Consider the following 20,373-nt stretch of genomic DNA (forward strand, 5'->3'; position numbering starts at 1 on the left):
CATGTCAGTAGATGTCAGTAGATGTCAGTAGATGTCAGTAGATGTCAGTAGATGTCAGTAGATGTCAGTAGATGTCAGTAGAAGTGAGTAGATGTCAGTAGAAGTGAGTAGATGTCAGTAGAAGTGAGTAGATGTCAGTAGAAGTGAGTAGATGTCAGTAGAAGTGAGTAGATGTCAGTAGAAGTGAGTAGATGTCAGTAGAAGTGAGTAGATGTCTGTAGAAGTGAGTAGATGTCAGTAGATGTCAGTAGATGTCAGTAGAAGTGAGTAGATGTCAGTAGAAGTGAGTAGATGTCAGTAGAAGTGAGTAGATGTGAGTAGATGTCAGTAGATGTCAGTAGAAGTGATTAGATGTGAGTAGATGTCAGTAGATGTCAGTAGAAGTGAGTAGATGTCAGTAGAAGTGAGTAGATGTCAGTAGAAGTGAGTAGATGTCAGTAGAAGTGAGTAGATGTCAGTAGAAGTGAGTAGATGTCAGTAGAAGTGAGTAGATGTCAGTAGAAGTGAGTAGATGTCAGTAGATGTCAGTAGATGTCAGTAGATGTCAGTAGAAGTGAGTAGATGTCAGTAGAAGTGAGTAGATGTCAGTAGAAGTGAGTAGATGTCAGTAGAAGTGAGTAGATGTCAGTAGAAGTGAGTAGATGTCAGTAGATGTCAGTAGAAGTGAGTAGATGTCAGTAGAAGTGAGTAGATGTCAGTAGATGTCAGTAGAAGTGAGTAGATGTCAGTAGATGTCAGTAGAAGTGAGTAGATGTCAGTAGAAGTGAGTAGATGTCAGTAGATGTCAGTAGAAGTGAGTAGATGTCAGTAGAAGTGAGTAGATGTCAGTAGAAGTGAGTAGATGTCAGTAGAAGTGAGTAGATGTCAGTAGAAGTGAGTAGATGTCAGTAGAAGTGAGTAGATGTCAGTAGAAGTGAGTAGATGTCAGTAGAAGTGAGTAGAGTCACACCTGTCTCCACGGCGAGCGCGGCGTCTCTGCTCCTCAACACGCCTCCTCTGTTGGCGGCGACACACCTGTACAGTCCAGCATCGTCTCGCTGCACGTCTTGAATCTGCAGAACTCCGTTTGGTAAAACTGTGAGTCTGTGGAAGAGACGAGTCGTTAGACGTCACCAAGAGAGTCGTGGTCTTCAAACAGTACCGATCCGTCGGCGCCGCTAAAGTGCGCTGGTTGAACTCCCAGGTGAGCGCGGCGGCAGGACTGGAGGCGACGGCGCAGGAGAATCGAGCCACGGAACCTTCCGTCGCAGACACGGACTCGGGCTGATGGACGAAGGCGGAGATACCTGGAGAAGAACATCTTCTTAACGCCTCTGTGAAGAACCTGTGAAGACTGTTGTGCAGGCGAGCAGCTGCTCCAGCGATCGATGACAGAAGCACACATGCATCACTGTCACCGGATCAATACCATCAAAGACACTCATGAGTGTTTCTACAGAGTGTCCCTGAACACAACACACTACACTCTTATCACACATAGTTTACACAAGAAATGTGTTCAAGGAATGAAAGCTGCTCTTTAGGAAACTTAATTATTCACATTCGAGTTTTATGTTTTAAAAAGTTATTCTTGAAGTTAAACATGTTTTCCATCAAAAACAAAAGACGATTATTAGTTAAAGAAACTGTTTTTTTATACATTTAACTAAAACATTTCGCCTTTTACTGCAATAGTTTGTGAAATACTTTGTTAACTGACCAGAGTTTAGCCTAAGTTTAAATTGTAATTATTCTTGAAGATAAGATTCTCTCGCTGGTCTCTGTTTAAACTCCATATAATGAGAAGAAACATCAACAAAAACACGTTCAAAACATCTTTCCTTCAGGATCTCACATGAATGAGGTTCAAACTCGAGTGATAAGACCCTCGATGGCTCCTCCCCCTGAGATCCCTCAATATCCTATTAAAGCAGATCAATAACTTCTGCTGTGACGTGAAGAAACCACAATTATTTTCTCTAATGTTGTCTCTTATTGTCTGTAACCACGGACTTCATCTTCCTGTCGAACATCTAAACGTCTTCAGTCTCGTTCTGATGATCCAGCTGAGCTTCTACGAGCAGCGTCGTCCCCACATGGACCGTTGGACGAGGACGAGTGTGTGTCGAGTCCAGCTGCTGCTGATGAAGGTTTTGGGGGCGCGACCCTGAGAACACGGTCACCCCGGAGGAGCAAATCAATGGCGAGGTCAAGCCGCACAAAGGTTCGCACTAGAGGTCAAAGTTCACTTCAACCCCCATTTCTTTCAGTTTCAGCCTCATGTGCGAGTTTGACGCGATCGAAGGTTATTGTTGTTGTTGTTGTTGTTGTTATTGTTGTTGTTATTGTTAGGTTATTGTTATTGTTATTGTTATTGTTGTTGTTATTGTTAGGTTATTGTTATTGTTATTGTTATTGTTGTCCCTAAAGTGAGTTTATGACACGATTCGTTATTTTACACTTTTGTGACTCGTGTGACTCGTGTGACTCGTGAGGAAGTGATGATGATTCGTACGATCGTTTATGAAGATGAACGTGAGCAGAAGGTGAAGAATCGACACTAAACATGTTTTCAAGAATATAGAAAATAGAATATAGATACATAGATATATAAATACATAGATATATAGATGTATAAATACATAGATATAAAGATATATAGATACATAAATACATAGATATATAGATATATAGATATATAAATACATAGATATATAGATATATAAATACATAGATATATAGATATATAAATACATAGATATATAGATATATAGATACATAGATATATAGATATATAAATACATAGATATATAGATATATAGATATATAGATATATAGATATATAAATACATAGATATATAGATATATAAATACATAGATATATAGATATATAGATATATAGATATATAAATACATAGATATATAGATATATAGATACATAGATATATAGATATATAAATACATAGATATATAGATATATAAATACATAGATATATAGATATATAAATACATAGATATATAGATATATAGATACATAGATATATAGATATATAAATACATAGATATATAGATATATAGATATATAGATATATAAATACATAGATATATAGATATATAGATACATAGATATATAGATATATAAATACATAGATATATAGATATATAGATACATAGATATATAGATATATAAATACATAGATATATAGATATATAGATACATAGATACATAGATATATAGATATATAAATACATAGATATATAGATATATAGATACATAAATACATAGATATATAGATATATAGATACATAGATATATAGATATATAAATACATAGATATATAGATATATAGATATATAGATATATAGATACATAGATATATAGATATATAAATACATAGATATATAGATATATAGATACATAAATACATAGATACATAGATATATAGATATATAAATACATAGATATATAAATACATAGATATATAGATATATAGATACATAGATACATAGATATATAGATATATAAATACATAGATATATAAATACATAGATATATAGATATATAGATACATAGATATATAGATACATAGATATATAGATACATAGATATATAGATATATAAATACATAGATATATAGATACATAGATATATAGATATATAAATACATAGATATATAAATACATAGATATATAGATATATAGATACATAGATATATAGATACATAGATATATAGATACATAGATATATAGATATATAAATACATAGATATATAGATACATAGATATATAGATATATAAATACATAGATATATAGATATATAGATACATAGACATATAGATACATAGATATATAGATATATAAATACATAGATATATAGATATATAGATACATAGACATATAGATACATAGATATATAGATATATAAATACATAGATATATAGATATATAGATACATAGACATATAGATACATAGATATATAGATATATAAATACATAGATATATAGATATATAAATATATAGATATATAGATACATAGATTTATAGATATATAAATACATAGATATATAGATATATAAATATATAGATATATAGATACATAGATATATAAATATATAGATATATAGATATATAAATATATAGATATATAGATATATAAATACATAGATATATAGATATATAAATACATAGATATATAGATATATAAATATATAGATATATAAATACATAGATATATAGATACATAGATATATAGATATATAAATACATAGATATATAGATACATAGATATATAGATATATAAATACATAGATATATAGATATATAAATACATAGATATATAGATACATAGATATATAGATACATAGATCAAAATATCAATATATCAATAGATTGTAGAAGCAGTCGTGTTGGGGTCACATGACAAACTTGACCCACTAAGGTCCGGCGGAGGCTCAGGTCCAGAGAAAGGAACAGCAGGCCTCGTCGTGGCCTCGCTGTGACATCACAAAGCCTTTCTCTGCCGACCTCTGACCCCGGGGTCCTCTGGACAGACGGACGTCCCCCTACAGCTGACCACAACCTTTGACCCTGACACCGACGTCACTGCTTTGTTCTGGTCCAGTAACTGTTCGTAAACATGTTATGAAGATGTTTCATCAGAACTAGGTTCATCAGAGGTTCACGAGATGTTCCTCATCAGACCCGCAGTAGAAGGTCCTTCACTTACTTGCGATGGTCAGGCGTGACCTCTGGCTGAGGACGGCTCCGAACTGGTTCTGAGAGAGGCACTGGTAGAACCCGTCCAGGCCCGGCTCCACCTCTGGTAAGAACAAGGATCCGTTGGACAGGAACTGGACCTTCTGGCTCTCGCTCAACATCTGTCCGTCCCTGAGCCACCGGATGGTGACCGGAGGCTGACCGTGAGCGAGGCAGTCCAGCAGCGCCGCTTCCTTTGGTAGAACAACCACATCACTGGGTTCTGTGATGAAGGACAGCTCACTGGAACACACAACACCTGCACACACACACACACACACATGATTACACCTGGATCAAACACTGAATAAACACTCATGCTTTACAAGAATATACATGATAAAAACACACAAGGGACAACACACACACACAAGAAACAACACACACACACAAGTGACAACACAAGAGACTACACAAACAAACACAAGAGAAAACACAAACACACAAGGGACAACACAAACACACAAAAGACAACACAAGAGACAACACAAACACACAAGAGAAAACACAAACACACAAGGGACAACACACACGCACAAGAAACAACACAAACACACAAGAGTCAACACAAACACACAAGAAACAACACAAACACACAAGAGTCAACACAAACACACAAGAAACAACACAAACACACAAGAGTCAACACAAACACACAAGAAACAACACAAACACACAAAAACAACACAAACAAACTCACCAGGTAGAAACAAAACAATAATCCACCAGCAGTGGCGGGACTTCATCTTCAACCTGGACGTTCATCACCGGCTGAGACTCATAGTAGCAGGAGCTCCAGTCCTCGCTAGACCTGAAGAGCTCTAGTCCTCACTGAAGAGCTCTAGTCCTCACTGAAGAGCTCTAGTCCTCCCTGAAGAGCTCTAGTCCTCCCTCTAGTCCTCACTGAGACCTGGACACACTGACACCAGCGACTCCAGCGACTCCAGTGACGTAGACGCAGCAGCGGGTCCTCTGCTCTCTGGCGCATGCGCACTAGGAGGAGGAGAGCGCGACAAAAGTATCATTAAGAAAGTTAAACAAAACAAAACTAATGTAAACGTAAACACACTAATGTCAACGTACACAAACTAATGTAAACGTAAACACACTAATGTCAACGTACACACACTAATGTAAACGTAAACACACTAATGTCAACGTACACACACTAATGTAAACGTAAACACACTAATGTAAACGATAACACTAATGTAAACGTACACACACTAATGTAAACGTAAACACACTAATGTCAACGTACACACACTAATGTAAACGTAAACACACTAATGTAAACGATAACACTAATGTAAACGTACACACACTAATGTAAACGTAAACACACTAATGTAAACGTACACACACTAATGTAAACGTACACACACTAATGTAAACGTAAACACACTAATGTAAACGTACACACACTAATGTCAACGTACACACACTAATGTAAACGTAAACACACTAATGTAAACGTACACACACTAATGTCAACGTACACACACTAATGTAAACGTACACACACTAATGTAAACGTACACACACTAATGTAAACGTACACACACTAATGTCAACGTACACACACTAATGTAAACGTACACACACTAATGTAAACGTACACACACTAATGTAAACGTAAACACACTAATGTAAACGTACACACACTAATGTAAACGTACACACATTAATGTCAACGTACACACACTAATGTAAACGTAAACACACTAATGTCAACGTAAACACACTAATGTCAACGTACACACACTAATGTAAACGTACACACATTAATGTCAACGTACACACACTAATGTAAACGTAAACACACTAATGTCAACGTACACACACTAATGTAAACGTACACACACTAATGTAAACGTACACACACTAATGTCAACGTAAACACACTAATGTAAACGTACACACACTAATGTAAACGTAAACACACTAATGTAAACGTACACACACTAATGTAAACGTACACACACTAATGTAAATGTACACACACTAATGTAAACGTAAACACACTAATGTCAACGTACACACACTAATGTAAACGTAAACACACTAATGTCAACGTAAACACACTAATGTCAACGTAAACACACTAATGTAAACGTAAACACACTAATGTCAACGTACACACACTAATGTAAACGTAAACACACTAATGTAAACGTAAACACAATAATGTAAACGTACACACACTAATGTCAACGTACACACACTAATGTAAACGTACACACACTAATGTCAACGTAAACACACTAATGTAAACGTAAACACACTAATGTAAATGTACACACACTTATGTAAACGTACACACACTAATGTAAACGTAAACACACTAATGTAAACGTACACACACTAATGTCAACGTAAACACACTAATGTAAACGTACACACACTAATGTAAACGTACACACACTAATGTCAACGTACACACACTAATGTAAACGTACACACACTAATGTAAACGTACACACACTAATGTCAACGTAAACACACTAATGTAAACGTACACACACTAATGTCAACGTACACACACTAATGTCAACGTACACACACTAATGTAAACGTACACACACTAATGTAAACGTACACACACTAATGTCAACGTACACACACTAATGTCAACGTACACACACTAATGTAAACGTACACACACTAATGTAAACGTACACACACTAATGTCAACGTAAACACACTAATGTAAACGTACACACACTAATGTCAACGTAAACACACTAATGTAAACGTACACACACTAATGTAAACGTAAACACACTAATGTAAACGTACACACACTAATGTAAACGTAAACACACTAATGTAAACGTACACACACTAATGTCAACGTAAACACACTAATGTAAACGTACACACACTAATGTAAACGTAAACACACTAATGTCAACGTACACACACTAATGTAAACGTAAACACAATAATGTAAACGTACACACACTAATGTAAACGTACACACACTAATGTAAACGTACACACACTAATGTCAACTTACACACACTAATGTAAACGTACACACACTAATGTCAACGTTCACACACTAATGTCAACGTACACACACTAATGTAAACGTACACACACTAATGTCAACGTACACACACTAATGTCAACGTAAACACACTAATGTAAACGTACACACACTAATGTAAACGTACACACACTAATGTCAACGTACACACACTAATGTAAACGTACACACACTAATGTAAACGTACACACACTAATGTCAACGTAAACACACTAATGTAAACGTACACACACTAATGTCAACGTACACACACTAATGTCAACGTACACACACTAATGTAAACGTACACACACTAATGTAAACGTACACACACTAATGTCAACGTAAACACACTAATGTAAACGTACACACACTAATGTCAACGTAAACACACTAATGTAAACGTAAACACAATAATGTAAACGTACACACACTAATGTAAACGTACACACACTAATGTAAACGTACACACACTAATGTCAACTTACACACACTAATGTAAACGTACACACACTAATGTCAACGTTCACACACTAATGTCAACGTACACACACTAATGTAAACGTACACACACTAATGTCAACGTACACACACTAATGTCAACGTAAACACACTAATGTAAACGTACACACACTAATGTAAACGTACACACACTAATGTCAACGTACACACACTAATGTAAACGTAAACACACTAATGTCAACGTAAACACACTAATGTAAACGTAAACACACTAATGTAAACGTACACACACTAATGTCAACGTACACACACTAATGTAAACGTAAACACACTAATGTAAACGTACACACACTAATGTCAACGTACACACACTAATGTAAACGTAAACACACTAATGTCAACGTACACACACTAATGTCAACGTACACACACTAATGTAAACGTACACACACTAATGTCAACGTAAACACACTAATGTAAACGTACACACACTAATGTCAACGTAAACACACTAATGTAAACGTACACACACTAATGTAAACGTAAACACACTAATGTAAACGTACACACACTAATGTCAACGTACACACACTAATGTAAACGTAAACACACTAATGTCAACGTAAACACACTAATGTAAACGTAAACACACTAATGTAAACGTACACACACTAATGTCAACGTACACACACTAATGTAAACGTAAACACACTAATGTCAACGTACACACACTAATGTAAACGTAAACACACTAATGTAAACGTACACACACTAATGTAAACGTACACACACTAATGTAAACGTACACACACTAATGTCAACGTAAACACACTAATGTCAACGCACACACAGAGACATGTCTAACAATAATGAAAACGATAAAATTACTTTCGTAAAACATCCCTAAAGATACGCAAAGATCTACAAAGACGAGACTATATTTAAATATATATTATACAGTTTATTTGAACATGACGAAAAGACACGTTTGTGTTGTTAATGACGCGTTATTTTCTTAATTACATTCAAACACTTTAAATGAGGTGATGTATAGCAGGGAGGATATAGATTTATTTAAAGAGACTAAAAAATATATATATATATATATATAATATAAATATAAGATGCAAGATTTTGCCAGTAATTCATTACATTTTAATACAGAGAAAATAAAGTAGCACGAGCAACCAAACATGTGAAATGGTGTAATTATTCAAAAGTGATTTTCTGGTGCAACATAATACACTGATACACACGTACTCAACGACAATAAATACTTATGTCTGGAATAAATCAAATAAATATTCGCCATTATTTTTGTCTTCCTTGTTAGAGCTGATCAACATCCGGTGGAAACCCTTTCAAAATAAAGGCTCAAGAGCACGCATGGAACAGAACAGCTGACAGAATGAACAATCTTCGCTGTGGGTTTATTAGGCGACACGACAGAAGTTACACGACAACCTGCTCCGGATAAACATTTATTCATCCATTATTCTGTTTTAAACTCTTTCTCTGTTGTCAGGGAAGTTGAGCAGGTGAGTGTTAGCATCTGCAGCTAACATGCTAAAGTGTTGTGACGGCTAAGATAACAATTATCTTTTAAAGATCAACGTTTCTATTTATATTATTACTATTATTCTTACTTGTATCATGTATATTGTTATACAAGATTCATGTATTTTCTAAACCGGTCTTCATGCTCTTAACTCGTTTGGTTTGATCCTTGTTGTTATTGTTATTGTCAGAGATGGCGGTGGAACAGTTTGTGGTGAAAACTCTTGAACTTCTACGAGAAGAAAGAGATGCAGAGATCGAAGAAACAAGGTTAGTGACGTCAAAACTTGATTTGACTCGCTTTAAACAATTACTTTCAGCCAAATAAATAAAAGTCCTTATCAATGAGTCCACATTTGAAGTCTTGAATTATATTCATTACTTCATACTTTAATGTTGTGATCAATAAAAGTTGGTGAATATTTCTAGGGTTTGGCAGGAGAGCGTGTCTCCAAAGGAGCTTCAGAACAAAGGCGTGTGTCTGCTGAAGCTCCTCGTAGGAAGTCAGTCCACAGGGATGTACGGACGCACGGTGGTCGTCCTGGAGCCCAGGAAACATCTGGGCTTCACTGCTCTGCCCAGCCACGGCTTCGGACCCGGTTTGTCCCGCAGAGCCTGGTTCTTAACTCCAGTTACTGACAACAGTGTCGATCTCAGGCGACATCGTGGGTCTGTACGAGGCTGGCGGCTTCATGGAAGCGTCTCAGGTCAGCACCGGGATCGTGACGCGGACGACGCCGGCGTCCATCAGCGTCGCCTTCGACGACGCCAGAGACGACGCCAGAGACGACGGCAGCTTCGACGCCGACGGCCTCTACAGCCTGCTGAAGTTGGCCAACGACGTGACGTATAAACGGATGAAACGGTTCGTCCTCCTGCGAGCGTCAACGTTCTGTCCACTCACACTTGACCTTTGACCCTGACAGAGCCCTGGGCGTGTTGAACGGATACCACAACGGACCGGCTGCGGATCTGATCCGGGTTCTCTTCGGAGACTCTCGACCGTCTTCTCAGCCGCCAGGTGAGCCTCGATCTTCTCGCTGCGAACGAAGTCCACTTTCGTTTCTCGTCCTCAGACCAGGTGCAGTTCTTCAACCTGGACCTGGACGAGTCCCAGAAAGAAGCCGTTTCCTTTGCTCTGGCCCAGAGAGAGCTGGCCGTGATCCATGGACCCCCGGGGACGGGCAAGACCACCACCGTGGTGGAGGTGGTTCTGCAGGCTGTGAAGCGAGGCCACAAGGTTACTTCAGCGTATTTAGAGAATGTTTTGAAACGATAACTTTAATTTAATCATCATTTCTATATCGAAATGATGCATTTGTGTTTTTAAATGATTGAATTCAAAGGTTTGAATATTTTCAGAATGTATAATGTCATTGATTATTATTCCAATAATTCACACATTTTCAGAATTTCATATTTTTTATTTACAGTCACTTAAATTCAATATAAATGTTGGTATAATGGAGTCACCAGACCAAACCAACAGAGCACAGAGCTACGTAGTCACATGGTCTCCTGTGTGTCGCATGATTGGCTGAAAGTTTGACCAAGTTCAATTGAATTATTGATACATTAACAAATTCAACCATTAAATATACATTTAATTGAATTATTACTATATATATATATATATATATATATTACTATATATATATATACACTATATATATATACTATATATTCAAAAGTTTGGGGTCACCCAGAAAATTTTGTGTTTTCCATGAAAAGTCACACTTATTTACCATGAGTTGTAAAATGAATAGAAAATATAGTCAAGACATTGACAAGGTTAGAAATAATGATTTTTATTTGAAATAATTTTTTTTTTCCTTCAAACTTTGCTTTCGTCAAAGAATCCTCCATTTGCAGCAATTACAGCAGTGCAGACCTTGTTCATTCTAGCTGTTAATTTGTTGAGGTAATCAGGAGAAATTTCACCCCATGCTTCTAGAAGCCCCTCCCACAAGTTGGATTGGCTGGATGGGCACTTCTTGCGTAGCATACGGTCAAGATGCTCCACAACAGCTCAATGGGGTTTAGATCTGGTGACTGCGCTGGTCACTCCATTACAGATAGAATACCAGCTGCTTCTTCTCTAAGGTGTGCTTTGGGTCATTGTCCTGTTGTAGGATGGAATTGGCTCCAATCAAGCGCTGTCCACAGGGTATGGCATGGCGTTGCAAAATGGAGTGATAGCCTTCCTTATTTAGAATCCCTTTAACCCGCACAAATCTCCCACCTTACCAGCACCAAAGCAGCCCCAGACCCTCAGGTTACCCCCACCATGCTTGACAGATGGCGTCAGGCACTCTTGTTGTTCTTCTATGTGATCCAAACACCTCAAACTTCGATTCGTCCGTCCATAACACTTTTTTCCAATGTCTGTGTTCTTTTGCCCATATTAATATTTTTCTTTTATTGGCCAGTCTCAGATATGGCTTTTTCTTTGCCACTCTGCCCTGAAGGCCAGCATCCTGGAGTCGCCTCTTCACTGTAGACACTGGCGTTTTGCGGGTACTATTTAATGAAGCTGCCAGTTGAGGACCTGTGAGGCGTCTATTTCTCAAACTAGAGACTCTAATGTACTTATCTTCTTGCTGAGTTGTGCAGCGGGGCCTCCCACTTCTCTTTCTACTCTGGTTAGAGCCTGTTTGTGCTGTTCTCTGAAGGGAGTCGTACACACCGTTGTAGGAAATCTTCAGTTTCTTGGCAATTTCTCGCATGGAATAGCCTTCATTTCTAAGAACAAGAATAGACTGTCGAGTTTCACATGAAAGTTCTCTTTTTCTGGCCATTTTGAGCGTTTAATCGTCCCCACAAATGTGATGCTTCAGATACTCAACTAGCTCAAAGGAAGGTCAGTTTTATAGCTTCTCTAACCAGCTAAACTGTTTTCAGCTGTGCTAACATAATCGCACAAGGGTTTTCTAATCATCCATTAGCCTTCTGACCCAATGAGCAAATACATGTACCATTAGAACACTGGAGTGATAGTTGCTGGAAATGGGCCTCAATACACCTGTAGATATTGCACCAAAAAACAGACATTTGCAGCTAGAAGAGTCATTTACCACATTAGCAATGTATAGATTAGTTTAAACTTAGATTAGTTTAAACCACTGTTTAAAAAAACAGTGCTTTTCTTTCAAAAATAAGGAAATTTCTAAGTGACCCCAAACTTTTGAACGGTAGTGTGTATTTATCTATATATATATATATATATATATATATATATATATATATATATATACTGTATATATATATGTGTATGTATTTCATGCTTAAATTCACTTCAATAAATCAATTAAAAGTTTCAACAGTTGAAACGTAAAGTTCTCTCAACATGACGTCCAGAGATTGTCGTTTGTTCAGGTTCTATGTTGTTTGTTCAGGTTCTATGTTGTTTGTTCAGGTTCTATGTTGTTTGTTCAGGTTCTATGTCGTTGGTTCAGGTTCTATGTCGTTTGTTCAGGTTCTATGTCGTTGGTTCAGGTTCTATGTCGTTGGTTCAGGTTCTATGTCGTTGGTTCAGGTTCTATGTCGTTGGTTCAGGTTCTATGTCGTTGGTTCAGGTTCTATGTCGTTGGTTCAGGTTCTATGTCGTTGGTTCAGGTTCTATGTCGTTTGTTCAGGTTCTATGTCGTTGGTTCAGGTTCTATGTCGTTGGTTCAGGTTCTATGTCGTTGGTTCAGGTTCTATGTCGTTGGTTCAGGTTCTATGTCGTTGGTTCAGGTTCTATGTCGTTGGTTCAGGTTCTATGTCGTTGGTTCAGGTTCTATGTCGTTGGTTCAGGTTCTATGTCGTTGGTTCAGGTTCTATGTCGTTGGTTCAGGTTCTATGTTGTGCTCCTTCCAACGTGGCCGTGGATAATCTGGTGGAGAGGTTGGTCCGGTGCAAGGCCAAGGTTCTCCGGCTCGGTCATCCTGCCCGCCTGCTGGAGTCGGTGCAGAAACATTCTCTGGACGCCGTCCTGGCCAAGAGCGACGACGCCCACATCATGGCCGACATCCGAGCGGACGTGGACAAGGCTCTCGTAAGTGGCTTCGATCCAACATATGTGGACACAAGGCTGATGTTTGTGGACCTCAGACGGGGATGAAGAAGGCGCGAGAGCGAGGACAGCGAGGGGTCTTCAGCAGGGAGGTGGGACAACTGAGGAAAGAACTGAGGAGCAGAGAAGCCACGGCCATCGCTCAGATCCTCAAGAGTGCCGACGTGGTCTTGTCCACCAACACAGGTGAGACGTGAAGACGTGAAGACGTGAAGCAATGGTCTGAGTGTGTGTGTGTGTGTGCGTGTGTGTACTCGTATATACGTGTGTGTGTGTGTGCAGGAGCCAGTGAGGATGGTCCTCTGAAGGTCCTCCCTGCAGGACACTTCGACTGGCTGGTGATCGACGAGTGCGCTCAGGCTCTGGAGAGCAGCTGCTGGATCTCTCTGCTCAGAGCCCGGAAGTGTGTTTTGTCCGGAGACTACAAGCAGCTGCCGCCGACCATCAAGTCACACAAGTAGGTGTGCGTCGTGGCGAGTCGTCACTTTTCTCAGACGTGTGTGTCGCTGTCAGGGCGGCGTCGGCGGGTCTGAGTCTGAGCCTCATGGAGAGACTGATCCACATGTACGGCGAGTCCGTGGTGCGCATGCTCACCGTACAGTACCGCATGAACCTCCACATCATGACCTGGGCGTCCGAGCAGATGTACCAGGGTCGACTGACGGCTCACGACTCGGTGAAGAATCACCTGTTGAGGTGAGTGTCGACCAGAACATCATCTTCTTGACAAAAGAAAACAATATTTCAAATTTACCTGCAAACAAACTCATCTCTTCTTATTAAAGTTGAACACGTCCCGTGACCTCACGTCCCGTGACCTCACGTCCCGTGACCTCACGTCCCGTGACCTCACGTCCCGTGACCTCACGTCCTGTTTCCCCCTTGATTCATTTCCTTGACGTTGACGGATTTTATCAACTTCTCTCTTGGATCACATTTGTAAACAATTCTACTGTAGAATAAAACAAACTTAACATTAACTAAAACTGTTGTTAAAGTAGTTTCCAGTCTGTTCCTTCTCTCCTTTTATTCACATCCCTCGTTATTTTCTGTTGATTCTGGCAGAGAGTAGTCTGGTTATCTAGAGGTTTCTGCCGCAGTTCCGGCCAAATGTTGAGGGTTTGAACATGAGGTAGTTGAACATCAGAGGGATGTTGACATGCTCTCGGTTCTTCTCTGTGGTGACGAGATGTTTGTGTGTAACAGATGTGTGTGTGTGTGTAACGATGTGTGTAACAGATGTGTGTGTGTGTAACGATGTGTGTAACAGATGTGTGTGTGTGTGTAACGATGTGTGTAACGGATGCTTGTGTGTAACGATGTGTGTAACAGGCTTGTGTGTAACGATGTGTGTAACGGATGCTTGTGTGTCCAGAGATCTTCCAGGCGTCTCCAGCACTGAAGACACCAGCACTGCTCTGCTGCTCATCGACACGTCGGGCTGTGGTTTGACGGAGATGGAGGTCGAGGACGAACAGTCTAAAGGAAACAAAGGTTTGTTGACACGAAAGGAAACGAAAGATCATCTGATGTGTTGTTGTTGCTTCAGGCGAGGTGGACGTCGTGGAGATGCACGTCAACGCTCTGACTGAAGCTGGAGTCAAAGACAAAGACATCGCGGTCATCGCACCGTACAACCTACAGGTGAGAGTCCAACCAGCCACTCTGATGGAACGGTTCCATAAATAAACATCTTTTCATCTTTATTTAACACCAACCAATACATGTTGTAACGACTCTTGAATAAGTGTTGAAGTCTTCATGAGTCTGAGGTCCTCACAGGTGGATCTTCTCCGTCAGAGACTCTCGTGCAAACATCCACAGCTGGAGATCAAGTCCGTGGACGGGTTTCAGGGCCGAGAGAAGGAGGCTGTGGTTCTGTCTCTGGTTCGCTCCAACAGGAAATGTAAAGATCTCAACAACAGTTCGGCTTCAACGCGTGACCTTGATCCTCTGCTCAGGTGACGTCGGGTTTCTGGCCGAAGATCGAAGAATGAACGTCGCGGTGACGCGAGCGAGACGTCACGTCGCCGTCGTGTGCGACACTCAGACCGTCCAGAGTCACGCCTTCCTCCAGTCCCTGGTGCGTCACATGACCCAGCACGGCGAGGTTCGCACGGCCTTCGAGTACCTCCAGGATCTGGTCCCGCAGAATCATGTGCGAGAGCTCGCCGAGAAAACCGCTTCCTCCGCGACCTCCAGACACAAAGGTTCTCGTCCGTCCAAGAAGATGGATCCGAAGAACAGCGCCGACGTCGACGCTAACAAAGCTCCAGAACGAGAGAGGAAGCGAGAGGAAGAAGAGAGGAAGAGAAGAGCAGAGATAAAAGAGAAGATCGAGAACTTCATGAAGGACTCGAGTCTCAGTGAACTGCAGTTTCCCTCGACCTTCAACTCTCACCAGCGTCTGCTCGTCCATCAGGTCGCTGAGGAACTGGGTCTGATGCACCTGAGCACAGGTGAGGGCGACCAGAGACACATCCGTGTGTCCAGAGCACACATGCAGAGGACGGAGGAGGAGGTGGAGAAGAAGGAGAAGGAGGAGGAAGAGGAGGAGGAGGAAGAAGAGGAGGAGGAAGAAGAGGAGGAGGAAGAGCCTAATCCCGTGACTGCCCGAGCCGCTCCAGTGGACCTCAAGAGTTTACACCTGGAGAGGATGAAGAGGGAGCAGCAGACCAGAGAAGAGAAGAAGAAACAAAACCCGTCAGTGAAACAAAGTCATGTGACCACGAAGATCAAAGGTAAAGTCTTGAGGATATCTTGTCTGGCTCCCCCTAGTGTCGGAGCAGAGGAACTACAGCAGTTTGATCACGTGACACTGACTCTTCCTCTGACCAGGTAAGAAACGCACTAAACCCGGCGCCTGTCAAATCGCCGCCGCCGCGTCCGCCGACGACGACGTGGACGAGTTGATCCGTGCCGTGATGAAGAGCGAGAGCGTCTGCAGCTTCCTGCGCTGCCGCGCCTCCGTCCTCACGCTCGGCCAGCTGTGTTCCTTCTGCCGCCGCATGTTCTGCCTCGGACACCATGTCCCCGAGGTACGAGCTGTCACTCACTGTCACTCACTGTCATCACTGTCACTCACTGTCATCACTGTCACTCACTGTCATCACTGTCACTCACTGTCATCACTGTCACTCACTGTCACTCACTGTCATCACTGTCATCACTGTCATCACTGTCACTCACTGTCACTCACTGTCACTCACTGTCATCACTGTCATCACTGTCACTCACTGTCACTCACTGTCATCACTGTCACTCACTGTCATCACTGTCACTCACTGTCACTCACTGTCACTCACTGTCATCACTGTCACTCACTGTCATCACTGTCACTCACTGTCACTCACTGTCATCACTGTCACTCACTGTCATCACTGTCACTCACTGTCACTCACTGTCACTCACTGTCACTCACTGTCATCACTGTCATCACTGTCATCACTGTCACTCACTGTCACTCACTGTCACTCACTGTCATCACTGTCATCACTGTCACTCACTGTCACTCACTGTCATCACTGTCACTCACTGTCATCACTGTCACTCACTGTCACTCACTGTCACTCACTGTCATCACTGTCACTCACTGTCATCACTGTCACTCACTGTCACTCACTGTCATCACTGTCACTCACTGTCACTCACTGTCACTCACTGTCATCACTGTCACTCACTGTCACTCACTGTCACTCACTGTCACTCACTGTCACTCACTGTCACTCACTGTCACTCACTGTCACTCACTGTCATCACTGTCATCACTGTCATCACTGTCATCACTGTCACTCACTGTCACTCACTGTCATCACTGTCATCACTGTCATCACTGTCATCACTGTCACTCACTGTCACTCACTGTCACTCACTGTCACTCACTGTCACTCACTGTCACTCACTGTCACTCACTGTCAATCACTGTCACTCACTGTCACTCACTGTCACTCACTGTCACTCACTGTCATCACTGTCATCACTGTCACTCACTGTCACTCACTGTCACTCACTGTCAATCACTGTCACTCACTGTCACTCACTGTCACTCACTGTCATCACTGTCACTCACTGTCATCACTGTCATCACTGTCATCACTGTCATCCCTGTCACTCCCTGTCACTCCCTGTCACTCCCTGTCACTCCCTGTCACTCCCTGTCACTCCCTGTCACTCCCTGTCACTCCCTGTCACTCACTGTCACTCACTGTCACTCACTGTCACTCACTGTCACTCACTGTCACTCCCTGTCACTCCCTGTCACTCACTGTCACTCACTGTCATCACTGTCACTCACTGTCACTCACTGTCATCACTGTCACTCACTCTCACTCACTGTCACTCACTGTCACTCACTGTCACTCACTGTCACTCACTGTCACTCACTGTCATCACTGTCATCACTGTCACTCACTGTCATCACTGTCACTCACTGTCATCACTGTCATCACTGTCACTCACTGTCACTCACTGTCACTCACTGTCACTCACTGTCACTCACTGTCACTCACTGTCACTCACTGTCACTCACTGTCACTCACTGTCATCACTGTCATCACTGTCATCACTGTCATCACTGTCACTCACTGTCATCACTGTCACTCACTGTCACTCACTGTCACTCACTGTCATCCACTGTCATCCACTGTCACTCACTGTCACTCACTGTCACTCACTGTCACTCACTGTCATCACTGTCACTCACTGTCATCACTGTCATCACTGTCACTCACTGTCATCACTGTCACTCACTGTCACTCACTGTCACTCACTGTCATCACTGTCATCACTGTCATCACTGTCATCACTGTCATCACTGTCATCACTGTCATCACTGTCATCACTGTCATCACTGTCATCACTGTCACTCACTGTCATCACTGTCACTCACTGTCATCACTGTCACTCACTGTCACTCACTGTCATCACTGTCACTCACTGTCATCACTGTCACTCACTGTCATCACTGTCACTCACTGTCACTCACTGTCATCACTGTCATCACTGTCACTCACTGTCACTCCCTGTCACTCACTGTCACTCACTGTCACTCACTGTCACTCACTGTCACTCACTGTCACTCACTGTCACTCACTGTCATCACTGTCATCACTGTCACTCACTGTCATCCCTGTCACTCACTGTCACTCACTGTCACTCACTGTCACTCACTGTCACTCACTGTCATCACTGTCATCACTGTCATCACTGTCATCCCTGTCATCACTGGTGTGTGTGCAGGTGCACGGCTGCGGTGACAGAGCCAGGTCTCAGGCGCGCATGAGGATCAGCAAGGAAGGTGTTCTGTTGGCCGGCAGTGGCTCCAGAGACACGACTGTAGATCCGAGCAGGAAAGCTCACCTGCAGCGGAGGCTGGACTCGCGGCTGAAGGACATGTCGTCTCAACGCAAGACCAAGAGTCGAGATAAGTGACAATAAAATCATTTGACACTTTGATCTTTCTTCACTTTAATGCTGCGTCACCGTTTTTCTAAAACAACTTCGTCCTCAAATACTTTAGTGTAAAATGTTTCAACTGTTTAAAAACTACAGTATTTTCCGTTTTTCTTCATAGTTTGTCCGGAGGTGAGATTATACTCTGGAGCGACTTAAGTGTGAAATTATGAACACATTATTATATCATTTCACATGTTATTTTCACACTAAACCACCAGAGGGCGCTCTAGGCCTGTGTTGATCATTTCCAGGTAGAAGAGGAAGCATCTTCTACCTCCGGAGTTAGTTAGTTGTTTAAAAGTGACACGAGGATGAAGAGTTATTTGGAGTTACACGGATGGTTTGGTAAACTAGTTAGTTATTGATGCTATAGTTCTCTGAATAACTCTTCATATGTTATGTTAACATACCAGGTTCTCACTTCATGTAACGTAACATTATTCTGTTGTTGCCTCTAGTTTTATTTTAAACTTATGTCTGGAGCGACTCGTGCTCCGGAGACACTTATAGTCCTGAACATATGGTCCAAGAGGCTCCTACGAAGACACGGTTTCTTTAATCCGTGGAAGCTTCTTCAAACTGGGAGACGATATATTTGCACTTTAATGACATATTTTCAATAGAAACAAAAGACTTTAAACATGTACATGTGAGAAAGACTTTGATTAAAAACGGTTTGATTGACAGGTCGTCAGTCAAGAAACGAGTCAAACGACAGAAACGAGTCAAACGAACGTAAAACATGCAAAACTAGCTTCACTCGGTTACAAAAGTTCATGTCGAGGAGAAATAAATATGACAAAGGAATCGTTTCAGTGACACGTGTTGATCAGAGTTCTTAAGATATTGTTGACGAATCCATCGAACATGAGAAGAAACAGTTGCTGCTTCAACAGTTGCTGCTTCAACAGTTGCTGGTTCAACAGTTGCTGCTTCAACAGTTGCTGCTTCAACAGTTGCTGGTTCAACAGTTGCTGCTTCAACAGTTGCTGGTTCAACAGTTGCTGCTTCAACAGTTGCTGCTTCAACAGTTGCTGCTTCAACAGTTGCTGCTTCAACAGTTGCTGCTTCAACAGTTG

General features: G+C 41.1%; 2 protein-coding genes across 2 annotated transcripts in view; one reads left to right on the plus strand and one right to left on the minus strand.

Moving 5' to 3' along the window:
• prtgb (protogenin homolog b (Gallus gallus)) overlaps window positions 1–5,512 on the minus strand; it is a 29,749-nt gene extending 24,237 nt beyond the window's left edge. Inside the window, exons 1-4 of the mRNA XM_087797177.1 lie at window positions 5,437–5,512; window positions 4,708–4,995; window positions 1,142–1,286; window positions 950–1,083 (exon numbers count right to left, since the gene is read on the minus strand). Coding sequence (XP_087653303.1) covers window positions 950–1,083; window positions 1,142–1,286; window positions 4,708–4,995; window positions 5,437–5,482 — 613 coding nt within the window. The 5' untranslated portion in view covers window positions 5,483–5,512. The remainder of the gene's footprint in view (window positions 1–949; window positions 1,084–1,141; window positions 1,287–4,707; window positions 4,996–5,436) is intronic.
• A 4,093-nt stretch (window positions 5,513–9,605) lies between these two features.
• ighmbp2 (immunoglobulin mu DNA binding protein 2) lies at window positions 9,606–19,310 on the plus strand. Its single transcript, XM_087797992.1, has 16 exons — window positions 9,606–9,767; window positions 9,978–10,056; window positions 10,216–10,385; window positions 10,444–10,651; window positions 10,713–10,807; window positions 10,863–11,026; window positions 13,622–13,822; window positions 13,879–14,026; window positions 14,123–14,297; window positions 14,354–14,536; window positions 15,216–15,334; window positions 15,390–15,484; window positions 15,623–15,746; window positions 15,802–16,581; window positions 16,679–16,878; window positions 19,079–19,310. Exons 2-16 carry the CDS (start codon window positions 9,980–9,982, stop codon window positions 19,268–19,270), a joined length of 2,931 nt encoding a protein of 976 aa, XP_087654118.1. The 5' UTR covers window positions 9,606–9,767; window positions 9,978–9,979; the 3' UTR covers window positions 19,271–19,310.
• Window positions 19,311–20,373: the final 1,063 nt, after the last annotated feature.

The sequence above is a fragment of the Callionymus lyra genome, chromosome 8, assembly GCF_982586985.1.
Source record: "Callionymus lyra chromosome 8, fCalLyr1.hap1.1, whole genome shotgun sequence".
NCBI classification, from domain to species: Eukaryota; Metazoa; Chordata; class Actinopteri; order Syngnathiformes; family Callionymidae; genus Callionymus; species Callionymus lyra.

What these genes read in the sequence shown, in the direction of transcription:
- ighmbp2 (XM_087797992.1), top strand. Translation starts at nt 9,980, where the DNA reads ATGGCGGTGGAACAGTTTGTGGTGAAAACTCTTGAACTTCTACGAGAA. An exon ending in ACAGTCTAAAGGAAACAAAG is followed by an intron (nt 15,335 to 15,389) that starts GTTTGTTGACAC and finishes TTGTTGCTTCAG; the next exon opens with GCGAGGTGGACGTCGTGGAG. An exon ending in GGTTCGCTCCAACAGGAAAT is followed by an intron (nt 15,747 to 15,801) that starts GTAAAGATCTCA and finishes TCCTCTGCTCAG; the next exon opens with GTGACGTCGGGTTTCTGGCC.